This window comes from Neovison vison, chromosome 7 (assembly GCF_020171115.1).
Source record: "Neovison vison isolate M4711 chromosome 7, ASM_NN_V1, whole genome shotgun sequence".
NCBI lineage: Eukaryota > Metazoa > Chordata > Mammalia > Carnivora > Mustelidae > Neogale > Neogale vison.
Window position 1 is genome coordinate 50,327,518 of NC_058097.1, and position 13,544 is coordinate 50,341,061.

General features: G+C 52.2%; 1 protein-coding gene across 1 annotated transcript; it reads left to right on the forward strand.

The window, feature by feature from the left end:
• The first annotated feature begins 201 nt into the window (after positions 1-201).
• Positions 202-9,781, forward strand: NAPSA (napsin A aspartic peptidase). Its single transcript, XM_044256810.1, has 9 exons — positions 202-586; positions 4,104-4,245; positions 4,334-4,457; positions 4,896-5,014; positions 5,366-5,565; positions 6,764-6,886; positions 7,225-7,369; positions 9,076-9,174; positions 9,430-9,781. The coding sequence occupies exons 1-9, from the start codon at positions 504-506 to the stop codon at positions 9,667-9,669; spliced, it is 1,275 nt and encodes a 424-aa protein (XP_044112745.1). The 5' UTR covers positions 202-503; the 3' UTR covers positions 9,670-9,781.
• The last annotated feature ends 3,763 nt before the right edge of the window (positions 9,782-13,544 follow it).

A 13,544-nucleotide genomic window follows, 5' to 3' on the forward strand; every position in this document is an offset into this window, starting at 1 on the left:
GTGTGTTTCAGTATTTTCCAAATAAACCGGTAAGAGTCAGGGTCCCACTTATCATGGGACGGAACCCTCTAGTCTAACCTTCTTCCCTCTTCCCCCACATCCTTCACAACCCCCCCGCCCTCCCTTCTCCTGCCCAAGAAAACTCTTGTGGTTAATGAGTCTCGGAACAGTGAAGTGAAATGAAAGTCACAGATAAGAGCGACAGCCGCTGAAGGACTGAGTGGGGGTGGGGGAGGCCCCTTGCAGGAGACCGCCCCTCTCCACCCCCGAAGTTGGGAGTGAGGCGCGCCGGCGACACAAGCTGACCCTCTCTGGCGACCCCACAGAACTACTCCACGCATCCCTCCAAAAACACCAGCAGCTTCCCGACCCGCGTCTGCCGTACCCCCTCACTCCCAGAGAGCCTTCAGGCCCGGGTCACTTCCGAACCCCGGAGGTGGGCGGGTCACAGGGTGGAGACTCTGGGGGAAGAAAATGCATGGGTCTCCACCCGGTCCCTAGAGATGTCCCCGCTACCGCTGCTGCTGCTCCTGCTGCTGCCGCCGCCGCCGCTGACTGTGGAGCCCGCCCGGGCCTCGCTGATCCGGTACCGGGGACCCCATCACCACCCCAAACCGGGGACGGCTCCTCCCCCTCTTGCCCTTTAAGTTTGGGGCCCCTCAGTTCAGTGACTCCCAAGCCTAGCACCCCAAGACTTATGATTCCTATCTCTTGGGTTCACAGATCTCCAAACGGGGCTCTCACCCGGCAGGGGGTGGGAGGGTTCCACCCTGTTAGGTCCTAAGAGGGCAGCCCTTTCAGTCTAAGTTCCTCCAACCCTGAGACCCTGCACTGGGGAACTCCTCTGTCCTTCCTGTCTCCAGACAAGTTTTGGGAGGACCCCACAGATCCCACCCTGAGCTCTGATGATCTTGTACTGGGGTCTCCAGATGTGCAACTCCCTGTACCCCAACCCAACAAGATCTTGGAGACTCAGAGCTGTGACTCCCCTAGACTCACATCTTCCAAACTGTTTAGGTCTCAAGAAGTCCAGTTTTGGGGATCCCAGTGACCTCCTCCTTTCCTTGGCCTCTGGTGCCCCACACCCCAATCTCTCACTTCTTTTCCTCTCTTCTCCCATCCCCTAGAATTCTTGATTTGGGGGGTCCTCTTCCAGGAAACATTTTCCCCACTTGACATTCTTGAGTCTCTCAAAGATTGAGTCATGGGGGTCAAAGATGTGAGGGAGGGAGCAGGGCTCCAAGGAGTGACTAAGAACAGGACAAAAATATTACTGCACAGGATGTTTGCTAACCTGCTTTTTGAACCAAAAAGCTCATGGCCATTTCCCAAGCCAGCGCAAAGGATAGTGATTCTCAGAATCATTTCAAGACCAACAGCATCTGCATGACCCAGGAACTTGGTAGAAATGCAAATTCTCAGGCTCCATCTTGGACCTAGTGAATCAGAAGGGACAAGCTCTGAATTTCACCTCTCAGTCAGGGGTTGGCAAACACTTAGTTCAAGGGCCAAATTCATCCTGCTATGGAGTTTGACAAAACCCAGTCATGTTGCCCAGGACTGTTTCCATGCTATACTCACAGAGGTGAGTGGTTGCAACAGACACCAATGGCGGGTTAAGTTTTTTCAAAATCTTTGCCCTTCACTCCTGCTCTAGGTGGTTCCTGTTCCTGCTAAATTTGAGAACCACTGGCATTGAGGGCTACTTTCTCCTTTTTTTTTTTTTTAATTTGACCACATAAACATTTGTTTGTTTGTTTGTTTGATTGATGGGGGTGGGTGGGTAGGGAGAGGGAGAGCCTACAAGCAGGGGAAGAGGCAGAGGGATAAGCAGGGTTCCCACTGAACAAGGAGCCCCAATGCAGGACGTGATCCCACCCTGGGTGCCCCTACTTTCTCCTTTTTAGTGCTTGAATGGATTCCATTCTATGCATGTTCCATGCAGAGCCAAGGCTTAGCTAGTTGGTCTCCAGTTTTCAAAATTAGATACATCCTCATAAACACCTCTTAGTGTACTTGTCCAGTGATCTCCTATAGATGAAACTCATTGAACCGAAATTAAGTTGGGCTAAAATGGGTGCAAATTTAAGCCCTATGATACATACTTGACGAATCATCCTCCAGAAAGTTTGTATCAATCCACATCAATTCACAGCCCCTAGCCAACAGTATCGTTGTTCTTTGCCAGTCTGCAGGGTCAGAAAAGGTTTCTGACTCCTGTCATTTGTATTCCTTTGACGACTACTGGGGTTGAACATCTAACATAAAAAGATGTTATTTGTTTGTACTTCTTTTGCCTGTTTATGTCCTTTGCCTATTTTCCTACCGGATATCAAGAACTGTGAAGTTAGCTTGCCACAGTTTCATTTCATGGGTGCTCATAGAAAACACAAAACTCCCAGGTCAGAGACAAGGACAGGTTATTACTCTTGGCAACAGTAGTAGCCAGGTTGCTAGTTCTCTGAGCCCCAGTTACCATGTGGTGAGATGAAGAGGGCTGGCTGAGACCTGCACATGCAGTAAGGTATATTACAGGAAAGGAACCCCAAGTTTAGGGAAACTGAACCTTTTATAGTAGATCATAAACCTGCTTGCTCTTTGCCCCAGAGGGAGACACTGTCTTTCTCCCAAAGCTATTCACTAAAGGGAATCCTTGACAAAGTCCCTCTTTGGAAATGTGACAGAACCATGGCGAATTGTGTCCCCAATGCTGGGTTGTTTATCTTACTCTTATTTGTTTGTAAAAAATCTTTGCATATTAAAGGTACTAACTCTTTGGCATATAACCTGTAATTATTTCCCCTAGATTAAAAAAAAACACAACTTTTTTAACAGCTTTGTGTGTTGGGAAAAGGGAGTACAAAGTTTAAAATTTTAGAGTCCCATTCATCAACATTCTCCCCAATAATTTCTGATCTTGTTATCATGCTTTGAAAAGCCAGAGTCATTTAAACATTTTACTTCATTCTAGTGCTCTTAAATATTACATTTAATGGGGGTGCCTGGGTGGCTCAGTCAGTTAGGCATCTGCCTTCGGCTCAGGTCAAGATCCTGGAGTCCTGGGATCAAGCCCTGCATCGGGCTCTCTGCTCAACGAGGGGTCTGCTTCTCCCTCTCCCCTTGCTCCTCCCCGACTTGTTCTCACTCTTTTTCTCTTGCTCACTCTCTCTCAAGTAAATAAGAAAAGAATCTTTTTAAAAAATTACATTTCACCTTAACTCTTTGATTATCTGGAACATAGTTTAATATAAATAATGAAATTGGGATTTGGTGCTTGTCCTCTCCCCCCACCAATAAGGAAAATTGTCTCTAACATCATGATGAGAAGCATGCAAGAAACGGTTTCTGCAAAGGCTAGTTTTGGGGTTTTTTTAGACTTTATTTATTTATTTGACAGACAGAGATCTCAAGTAGGCAGAGAGGCAGGTGGAGAGAGAGGGGGAAGTAGGCTCCCTGCTGAGCAGAGAGCCCGATGTGGGGCTCAATCCCAGGACCCTGGGATTATGACCTGAGCCGAAGGCAGAGGTTTTAATCCACTGAGCCACCCAGGTGCCCTGCAAAGACTAGTTTTATGTTTAGGGTTTTTGGAAACCTTTGTGAATGTCAACTTCCTGAGGATGGTTTATTTTATGTTATTCGGAATGTCTCTTATTTTTTTAAAAGATTTTATTTATGTATTTGACAGACAGAGATCACAAGTTGGCAGAGAGAGAGAGAGAGGGAAGCAGGCTCCATGATGAGCAGAGAGCCCGATGCAGGGCTCGATCCCAGGACCGTGATATCATGACCTGAGCTGAAGGCAGAGGCTTTAACCCACTGAGCCACCCAGGCGCCCCCGGAATGTCTCTTATTGAAAGATTCTGGGGGGAAACTCTGTTTGGGATGGCTTGCTCTTCTAAAGTCTTTGGGGAAATTTGTCATCATGGTTTGATATGTGTTTCGTTGGGTTTCCTGGAAGGTTGTTATTGTAGGGTTTCTGGTAATGACAGTTATTGTAGGGCCATAGAGACATTTGCTTTATCATTATATCCTATTTGGAACATTCTGTCATAGAGGGTCTCCAGGAAGAGTAGTTTCCTAACTGTCAGTGTTTTCCCCAACAGGATCCCTCTCCGCCGAGTCTACCCTGGACGTAGGACTCTGAACCCACTGAGGGGATGGGGGAAGCCAGCAGTGCCCCCCAGTTTGGAGGCCCCATCCCCTGGGGACAAGCCTATCTTTGTACCTCTCTCTAACTATCTGAATGTGAGTCACGGCCCCAGAGAGTCCCTGCCCTCCTTCCCACTTAGAAAGCCAAGCTCTTCATTCTCCCTCTCTTCTGTTTTGCCATCAGGCCCAGTATTATGGGGAAATTGGACTGGGGACACCCCCACAAAACTTCTCTGTCGTCTTTGACACTGGCTCCTCCAACCTCTGGGTCCCATCCATAAGATGCCACTTCTTGAGTCTGCCCTGCTGTGAGATTTCTTTCTTTCTTTCTTTTTAAATTTAATTTTATTTATTTATTTGACAAAGAAAGATCCGAGATCCTAAGTAGGCAGAGAAGCAGGCAGGAGCAGGGTGGGGGGGTTGGGGGGGTGGGGAAGCAGGCTCCCTGCTAAGCAGAGAGCCCGATGTGGGACTCAATCCCAGGACCCTGGGATTATGAACTGAGCCAAAGGCAGAGGTTTTAACCCACTGAGCCACCCAGGTGCCCCGCTGCTGTGAGATTTCATGGGGGATGATAAGGCTGAACAGAGGTGATGAGAGAAGGGAGGCCTGGTTCTTGGCTTCCCAAGGATTTCTGAGGCACTGTTCTCTTCTGACATGCCTTCAGGGGTGACAAGGGCACAGAGGCAGGAGGCACTGAGGATATTCCCTTTCCCCAGTGACACCTCCCTGATCTTCTGACCTAGGGTTCCACCACCGATTCAACTCCAAAGCCTCCAGCTCCTTCCAACCCAATGGGACCAAGTTTGCCATTCAGTATGGAACTGGGAAGCTAGATGGCATCCTGAGTGAGGACAAGCTGACTGTGCGTGACCCTTGACCCCAGGAAGACTTGAGCCTGGGAGAACCCCAATGTCTAAGATGATCTGGCTTAGGGAGGTGCCTTAGGAGGCGGGGCTTCCAGGGCAAATGCATGAGGCTTCTGGAGTGAGGGGCGGGGCTTCTTGGGTAAAAGGGGCAGGGTTTCTCAAGCAGGGGTGGGGCTTCCTGGTTAAAGGGGTGGGCTTCTTAAGTGGAGAAGCAAAGCTTCCTAGGCAGTTGGAGTTGTTTTCAAATGTCTCCAAATGTGGGATTCAGGCCTTCGTTTGCAAGATCTCAGGGTTACAAAGGTAATGTCCTCCAAGAAGTAACTTGCTTTATTTGCATCTGTCCCTAGATTGGAGGAATTAAGGGTGCATCAGTGATTTTTGGAGAGGCTCTGTGGGAGCCCAGCCTGGTCTTCACGTTTGCCCACTTCGATGGGGTACTGGGCCTCGGTTTCCCCATTCTGGCCGTGGGAGGAGTTCGGCCCCCGCTGGATACACTGGTGGACGAGGGGCTACTGGATAAACCCATCTTCTCCTTCTACCTCAATAGGTAATGGGGAAGGGTCTACCTTCCTATGAGTCCTAGCCCCAGGAAGTGGGTTCTGTTTTTAGCAAGTCCCTTACCCACTAAAGGAAGTCTCATCCTGCGCTCACCAAGTCACCGACCCAATCAATATAAGTAATACCTGTTCAAAAGTTCCACTGACCAAGCAACCTTAAGACCCATGAAAGACACCATCATTTTAAATGCTCCACATTCCAAACTCAAACCAGGAAACTCCATGCTCTACCTACTCAACTTAGGAACCCCCTCTTCAACATACAGAAAACCCAAATGCTATTTGAGAATGCACTCCAGAAGTCAGAAGTTACCCATTTTATTTTTTAAAAAGATTTTTATTTATTATTTATTTATTTATTTGGGAGAGAGAGAGATCACAAGTAGGCAGAGCAGCAGGCAGAGAGAGAGGGGGAAGCAGGCTTCCTGCCGAGTAGAGAGCCTGATGCAGGGCTCGATCCCAGGACCCTGAGATCATGACCTGAGCCGAAGACAGAGGCTTAACCCACTGAGCCACCCAGGTTCCCCTAAGTTACCCATTTTAATCTAAGAAGTCCCAGGTACCTTTTAGGAAGCTTGACCTTATGTTCAGAAATCTCCACCCACTATCCAGAAAGTCCCCACCTTCCCTCTGGAGGCCCATATGTCATAGGCATAAAATCCTATGCACTTTCAGTTACCCTGATGTCCACCCCACTCAGTCAACCCACTGTGTAGAACTCTCCTCCTGCACCTCCAGGAATCACTGCCCTTCCTCCCCCCACTCTCAGCCAAGTAGGAAGTCTACCACCTCTGAACTATGAGACCTACAATTCAGAAGGTCTCATCATGCACCCAGGAAGCCACCCGACTTCTACCCAAGTCACACCTGCCAAAGCCAATTCACAAACCCCAATGCTCCACTTAAATTCCACCCCAAAAATTCCATCTCCCACAGCCAAATCAAGAAGTCCCATCCTCACTTCAGAAAGCCCTCAGGACCCTACAATCCTGACCTTCCTCAAGAGCAGTCCTCTCTCTCTCTCTTCACTTCTTGCTTTGCTTCCCAGTCGCAACATCTAGGCCCTGCCTGTACCCCACTCCCACCTAGAACCTGGAGACCTTCCCTTGGCAAGAATTCCCTTCCTTGGCCCCTCCTGGGGCTAGCAAGGGAAACACCCATGACATTGCCAGTACTTTGCCTCTACAGGGATCCTAAGGCAGCGGATGGAGGAGAGCTGGTACTGGGTGGCTCAGATCCAGCTCACTATATCCCACCCCTCACTTTCTTGCCAGTCACGATCCCTGCCTACTGGCAGATCCACATGGAGCGGTGAGGGACCTGGCCTTCTAGGTCTGGGAGGAATGGGCTAGAGCCTCATCTCCAGTGTCCTGGGAGAATGGAGCTTGGAGGCCTGGACTCCTGGGTCTAAGGGAGGAGAGAGCTGGGGCCAGGATTCCCGGGTCTGAGGGAGGAGGGGCTCGGGGGGCCAGGATTCCTGGGTTTGAGGGAGGAGGGGCTGGGGGCCAGGATTCCTGGGTCTGAGGGAGGACGGGCTGGGGGCCAGGATTCCTGGGTCTGAGGGAGGACAGGCTGGGCTAGGGAGGAAGGGCAGAGGGCCTGGACTCCTAGGGCATTGGCTCCAATGTCTACTCCTTGCCCCCTCACAGTGTGAACGTGGGCACGGGGCTGACTCTTTGTGCTCAGGGCTGTGCTGCCATCCTGGACACGGGCACATCCCTCATCACAGGACCCACTGAGGAGATCCAGGCCCTGCATGCCGCCATTGGAGGAGTCTCCCTGCTGTTGGGGGAGGTGAGGACCCAGTGTCTGGTAGGGATTTGATGGAAAACAATGCCTAAGGGTGGGAATAAATGGTTAAGAGGTATCGCAGGGTAAAAGGCACTGGGCATCACGAGCGACAGGCTGGGGCTAGCGGGAGGGAGCAAGGACCCCACCTAGACCTCTGCCGAGTCACTCTGGACAGGAGGAGATGGTGATGGTGGTTTATTCAGGACTGAATGGGAGTGGGAAGCCTAAGGAGCCTGGCGGGGTCTGGGGGAGGTGTGAAGGAAGCGCAGGAAGAGTCAGGGGGCATTAGCCCCCGGACAGTAATCAGCCACAGAAGAGGGGAGCCCTTTCTGGGAGAGAGAAGAGATCCCAGAAGTAGCCTTGGGGAACACCACACAAAGGAGAAGTGGAGACAGGGCAGGAGCAGCCTGAGGCATGGGAGAGTGGAGGCTCACAGAAGCTGTGCCAAGAGAGTTTCCGGCCTGGTGGGGGGCACGGTGCCACATCAAAGCTGCTCTCTCACTTCTATGTCAAGAAGCCCTGTAGCTCCCGGGGGGGCAGGGGGATTCCTTCCAGGTCAGGATTTCTGTGGCTCTATACCTGTTTTCTTTGGCACTACTGAGAGGGTAGAGAAAACTCAGTTTGTGGGGCTCCGAGTCAAATGTCCAGGATGTGGGCTTGTAATGAGCCAAGCGAACCAGGGAGTTTATAGTAGTTCAGTGTGGCAGCCTGGGGTTGGGATTCAGCTCTGCCACGTAAGAACTATGCTGTCTTAGACAAGTCACTTAGTGTTCCTTGGTCTTGGTTTCCTAACCTCTAAAGTAGGGTCACTAATATCTCTTAGGTATGTTGTGGAATTGAATAAATTGAATAAATTAACCCACTTAAGGTACTCGGAACAATGCTCTGATGTTGTCATCTCTCTCAAGAGAGATATACACTCAAAATTAGCTTCTCACCATTCCTTACCTTCCTAACAAGGTAATTACTATTGGTTTTTATGGAAAATAGACTTCCTGGTAGTCATTTACATGACAGTCATTTCCAAATGTAAACATTTACAATATTTACAGCCTAGCTTTGTATTCTTAAGAACTTGGGGGTGGTGGGATGGGAAAGCATGTACCCCATCAGTCTAAAAAGGGCAGCTCTCGGCCACTCAGTTCCAGCTAAGTATTTCTGTGCAGGGAAAGCCAGATCTTCTGGTTTGTTGGAGAAAGCTGAAAACATTATTTGAAACCTCCCAGTTCATGAATAATAACACCCTTAGTATGTCAGGCATTCTTCCAAACTAACTCATTTATTTCTCACAAAATATTTCTGAAGTATTACTATTAACTAACACCTTCAAATTGGAAACTGAGGCACAGAGAGGCTAAGTGACTTGTCTAAGGTTGCACAGCACTGGACTCCAAGGATACAATCTGTACCACTGTGGTGTACAGTTGGTAAATAATTTTTAAAACATTTTGGAAACTGTTAGGCAATTGCAATACACCTGTGGGCTCTCTGTGCCTCACGGGGTCAGCATTTTTTGATCTACAAGTAGATGGAGGAAAAGGTTTGATCAAAAGGGAGCCTAAAGGAAGTGGCAATGATTATGTATGTGTGTGGTGGGCAGAGCCGGTAAGGATAAAGAAGGCAGTAGAGCTTGACCACACAAGGCTCTGAGTATCTACTTTAAGCAGAGCAGGAATCCTTCAACTCCCCTTGTTCCTCTTTTCCTTCAGTACCTCATCCAGTGCTCGAAAATTCCAACACTTCCTCCAGTCTCCTTCCTCCTTGGTGGGGTGTGGTTTAACCTTACAGCCCAGGACTATGTCATCCAGGTAGGTGGTCGTAACAAGTCAGAGTGAAGCAGTAAGATGGGATTTGAGAGGATGGAGCTGGGAGTGAGACGTCACCAGGGCTGAGGAGGGGGTCACAGAAACACTTCTAGTGCCCGGGATTGTGGGCGGGAGGAGGGGGTCACAGAAACACTTCTAGTGCCCGGGATTGTGGGCGGGGGCAAGGCTCTGGCTCCCCGGGAAGAGGAGGGTTAGGTGCGCGTGACACACCCAGTGGCCTCTCTTGTCGTCCTGCAGATTGCTCGGGGTGGTGTTCGCTTCTGCTTGTCTGGCTTCCAGGCCCTGGACATGCCTCCGCCTGCAGGGCCCCTCTGGATTCTTGGCGATGTCTTCTTGCGGACCTATGTAGCGGTCTTCGATCGCGGGAACCTAACAGGCGGTGCCCGAGTGGGGCTGGCTCGCGCTCGCTCTCGGGAAGCAGGAACACAAGGGGGCGGGCCCGCGCGGGCGCAGGGCACCGGTTGGCGCGCTGGCTAGGCGCACGCGCACCGAGTGGTAGCCGAAGCATAACTAGCTACTCAGTAAAAACCCGTTATTTACATTGACCCTACCTGGGTTCCCCCCCTTTTAAAAAATTTTTTTAAGCGCACGATTTTTGGAGAGAAAAATTAGTGTTCAGCTCTCCGGGGAAAAGGGGCTCGCACCAGTGCGGGAGCCTTGTACTACGAATCCCATGAAGCCCTTCGCCTATGCCCTCTGTAGACAAAGGCGTCCGGCACCGCGGGGCATCATGGACCTTGTATTCCAGGCTGTGTTCTTTTGCCGGGGGCGGGCGCAGCCACAACATGCGTGGGAGGCGACAGGTCGCGACGGCAGCGACAGGTGGCAGTTGGGGGTGGTGGCTGAATCGTAAAGGGCTTTCCAACCCTTGTTTTAAGGAGTGGAGATACGATTCCCGCGGACTTCATCTTCCGTTCCTCTTCTCTCCTCTGGGATCTGAGACCCCCCTGGGTCCGCCATAAAGGCGGGGCTTGAAGCCCCCGGGTTGGGGAGAGCTGTGCTGTCCCTCCTCCGGCGATGATGTCATTGCCCCCCCTCCGCAGCCTCTTGCTGCCCTGAGCTGCCGGGGCTTGGTCACCCCTCCCCCAACGCCAGCCCCGGATTCCCCCATCCCCGCCCCGCCTCGACTTGGGGTGAGTACGGGGGAGGGGAGAAGGCTCGGGTACTGGGGGCGGTAAGACGGCCCAGATCCCAGTTTGGGAGGTGGGATACCCGGGAGATGAAGACTCAAAAATTACAGCGGAGAGATTCTTCCTTTAATAATGAGGTTTGGGGGCCAAGGTTTTTGGAGGGTCTGGGGAACCCAGGTTCCTAGGCAGAGTCTCCGTATTTTCAGCTTTGGTGTTCGGGAGACCCCGTTTCCTAGAACTGATAGGAATGTAGGCGGAGGAACGATCCTGGGGTCCTAGAAATCGGGAAGCGGGATACCCTTTCCCAATTCCAGGGCCTTGGAGAATGGGGGAGGGTAAGTTAAGAGAGGGCGCTGAGGATGACGGAGGTGGGAGTTTGGAGCTTTCAGGAATTTCAGGGAAAGGATAGGTTGGGAAGGAGGAGAAAAGAGAAAGGTCTGAAGAGGAGGACAGATATTGGCCTACACCCTACTAGTGTCTATGGCCAAAAAATAGAGTCCACTTCCCTCTGGTCTGTCTGCAAGGCTGGGCGTCCCATAGCTGGAGCCTACATTATGCCTCCAGAAGCCTACCCCACTGATACAGAATCCAGGCTCACAAATCCCCCCACATAACCTAGTGGGGTCTGGGGAGGGCCATGAGGGAGTGATGGCATTCAGTTTTCCCAGGGCCTGATGGAGTCTGGACTATCCTGTTACTCCTTGCCCTGGGGCCTCCTTCCTGCTCCTATGGTCTTTAATCTGGAGTCTCATCCCATATTCACCCCTGTTTCAGCCTCCTCCCTCTCCTTCACACCTTCTCCACACCTTCTGACCTCTGCAAAGCAAAAATCGCTGGTTTGGTAACTTGATCCCGTGCCTGGCTGCTGTCAAAAGCAGAAGAGAAAAGTAGAGTTGGGGGGAGGGCAGAGGATATAAAGGAGCATGGCTGATTTAGGTCCTTATTCTAGCCCCTACTCCCACCCCTAAGGCCTACCCAACTCCTCCTCCAGTCACCACCCTCACACCTCAGAAACCTTACCCAACCCAAGCCTCAGCCTAAGTCCAGTCCCTCACCTCAAGACTCACTGCTTCTGCCTGGGGATACACCAGAATTCTGGGCAGAGAGGAGTAGGAAGCTCCGATGTCTCTTCTCTGCCTTCCTGGGTCCCATCGGGGGCTTTAGGACTGCTCACGGATACTGGATTAAGGATATTGAATCGGGGGCAGCGGGGGAGCCCAGGGTCTAGGGGGTGAGGGAAGCTACCTCCCTGGTCTTCAGGACGGGCCCCACTTCTGCAACTCTCTCCGCAGTGACGCAGCCTCGAGTCCTGGCCAGGATGGGGGTTAGAGGGTGTGATGGCGGGGGGGGGGGTGTCAGAGACCAAATGACAGCAGGACAAAGTCCCAAAGAAGTGGGGACAGAGACTCAGAAGGGGGCAAAAGAGACACAGGGAGCGAGGATAGAGACCCAAATAGGGGCACAGAGAAAAAGAAAGGGCAGAAAGAGAAAAGGCACTTACAAGGGAGGGGAAGTGGTGGAGGAGAGGAAAAAGACGCTGGGAGGGAGGTTGTAAGAGAACAAGAGCAAGGGGGACAGAAAGGCAAGATGAATGGGCAGAGAAGGGGGTGGGGCGTAGAGATTGGGAGAGGGGAGTGGAGGACAGAGACACAAAGAAGACAGAGGGCTGGAGGGGACAGAGACCCAGAGAGTGGGAGACAGGGTCCTAGAGCAAGGGGGACTGCGACCCAGAGAAGGGGCAGATTGGCGAGGAGGGGCGGGGAGGGGGTAGTGGATGTCAGAGACACAAAGAGGACGGATAGAGACAGGGAGGGGACAGAGGCCCAGAGATAGAGGCAAATCCTTGAGAAAAAGGTACAGAAACCAGGAGAAAGAGACTGGGGGTAGGGGGGAAAGAGACACAATTGGGGGAGAGGATGGGGGCAAAGACTCAGACGAGAGGGACACCTTCAGAGAACACTGGGACAGAGACCCAGAGGGAGGGTAGAGACTTGTAAGAGGGGCCAGAGTCTCAGAGTGGTGAGGGTAGAGGGCCAAATACTCAGAGAAAGGGGAGAGAAAGACATCGAGAGACACAGAAACGGGAGCGGGGTGTGGGTGGGTAGGCGATACGAACCAGCCGCCGCACCTGCAGAGGGAGGCGGCGGGCCAGGGATAGTGCCGCGGGAGGAAGCCCGCAGCCCCTGACCCGCCCCCTTCGCTCCCGCAGGCACCGCCTCCTCCCGCCGCAGCCCGGGTAGCAGCAGCCGCTGGCACCGCCCCAGCGCCTGCGCCCTGCTACTCGGCGTCTGGCCAGCTAAGGGGGCGGAGCAGGACACGCCCTTCATCTAGCCCCGCCCCAAACCTCCCTCTCTCCCCTCCCGCCGGGACTCCCGGACACCTAGCCCCGCCCCATTTTTTCATTGGTCCTGCTTATTTCCTAGCCTTCCTAGCGCTTAGGTTTTTCCCCTCAGCCACCCTTAAGGCTCCCTCTTCACCAGTCCTCATTCATCCTTTGGTCTCCAGTCTGCAGTTCGCTGTTGTGTAGACTTGGTCCCTTTTTCATCAGCAGTTGGAAGTTCTTGTTTCGCCCTCTAAAGCCCCACTGACTCTTACGATTCTCTCCCAGGTTCTGAGCCCCAAGACTCCCCATTCCAGGTCCCACCCTTCCAACCAGCCCAGTATCTTTGTACCCTGCAGATCTCACCTTTCCCATAGTGTACCCATTATCCGTTCTCTACTCTCAACCCAGCCCCACCCCGCCTAGCCTGGTTCCTTACAAGCCTCTTAGAACCATACTCCCGCCTTCCCACAGCGCCCTTCAAGAGGTTTTCTACCATTCGTAGACCCCGCCCACCTTCCTCAGATCCGTTCCATCCACCCTGACCCTCATTTTCCCGGCCCAGCACTGTCTAACCAGGACAAGTTTGCAGCTCCGGTCCCTCCTCTTCCTTACTTTGCCCCCTTTCTTAGTCCTAGCCAGACGCTCTCAGGTTTCCAGGCCTCGCTTACGTGCGCTCCTCCTCACTGGGTCTCAGTCCCTATTCCAGCCTAGTGCCAGTCTCGCCAAAGTACTCTACATTTCCAGTTCCCGCCCCTCGTTCAGTCTCGCCCCCTCACCCTCCCAGGCCAATTAGGACTGCTCCTAACTTTCTCAGGGCCCTGCCTCTCCTTAAGATCCACCCTGTGGCGACAAAGCGAAGTTAGGGGCCCAAGCCGACTGTCTCCATCCGCCCTTCCCCA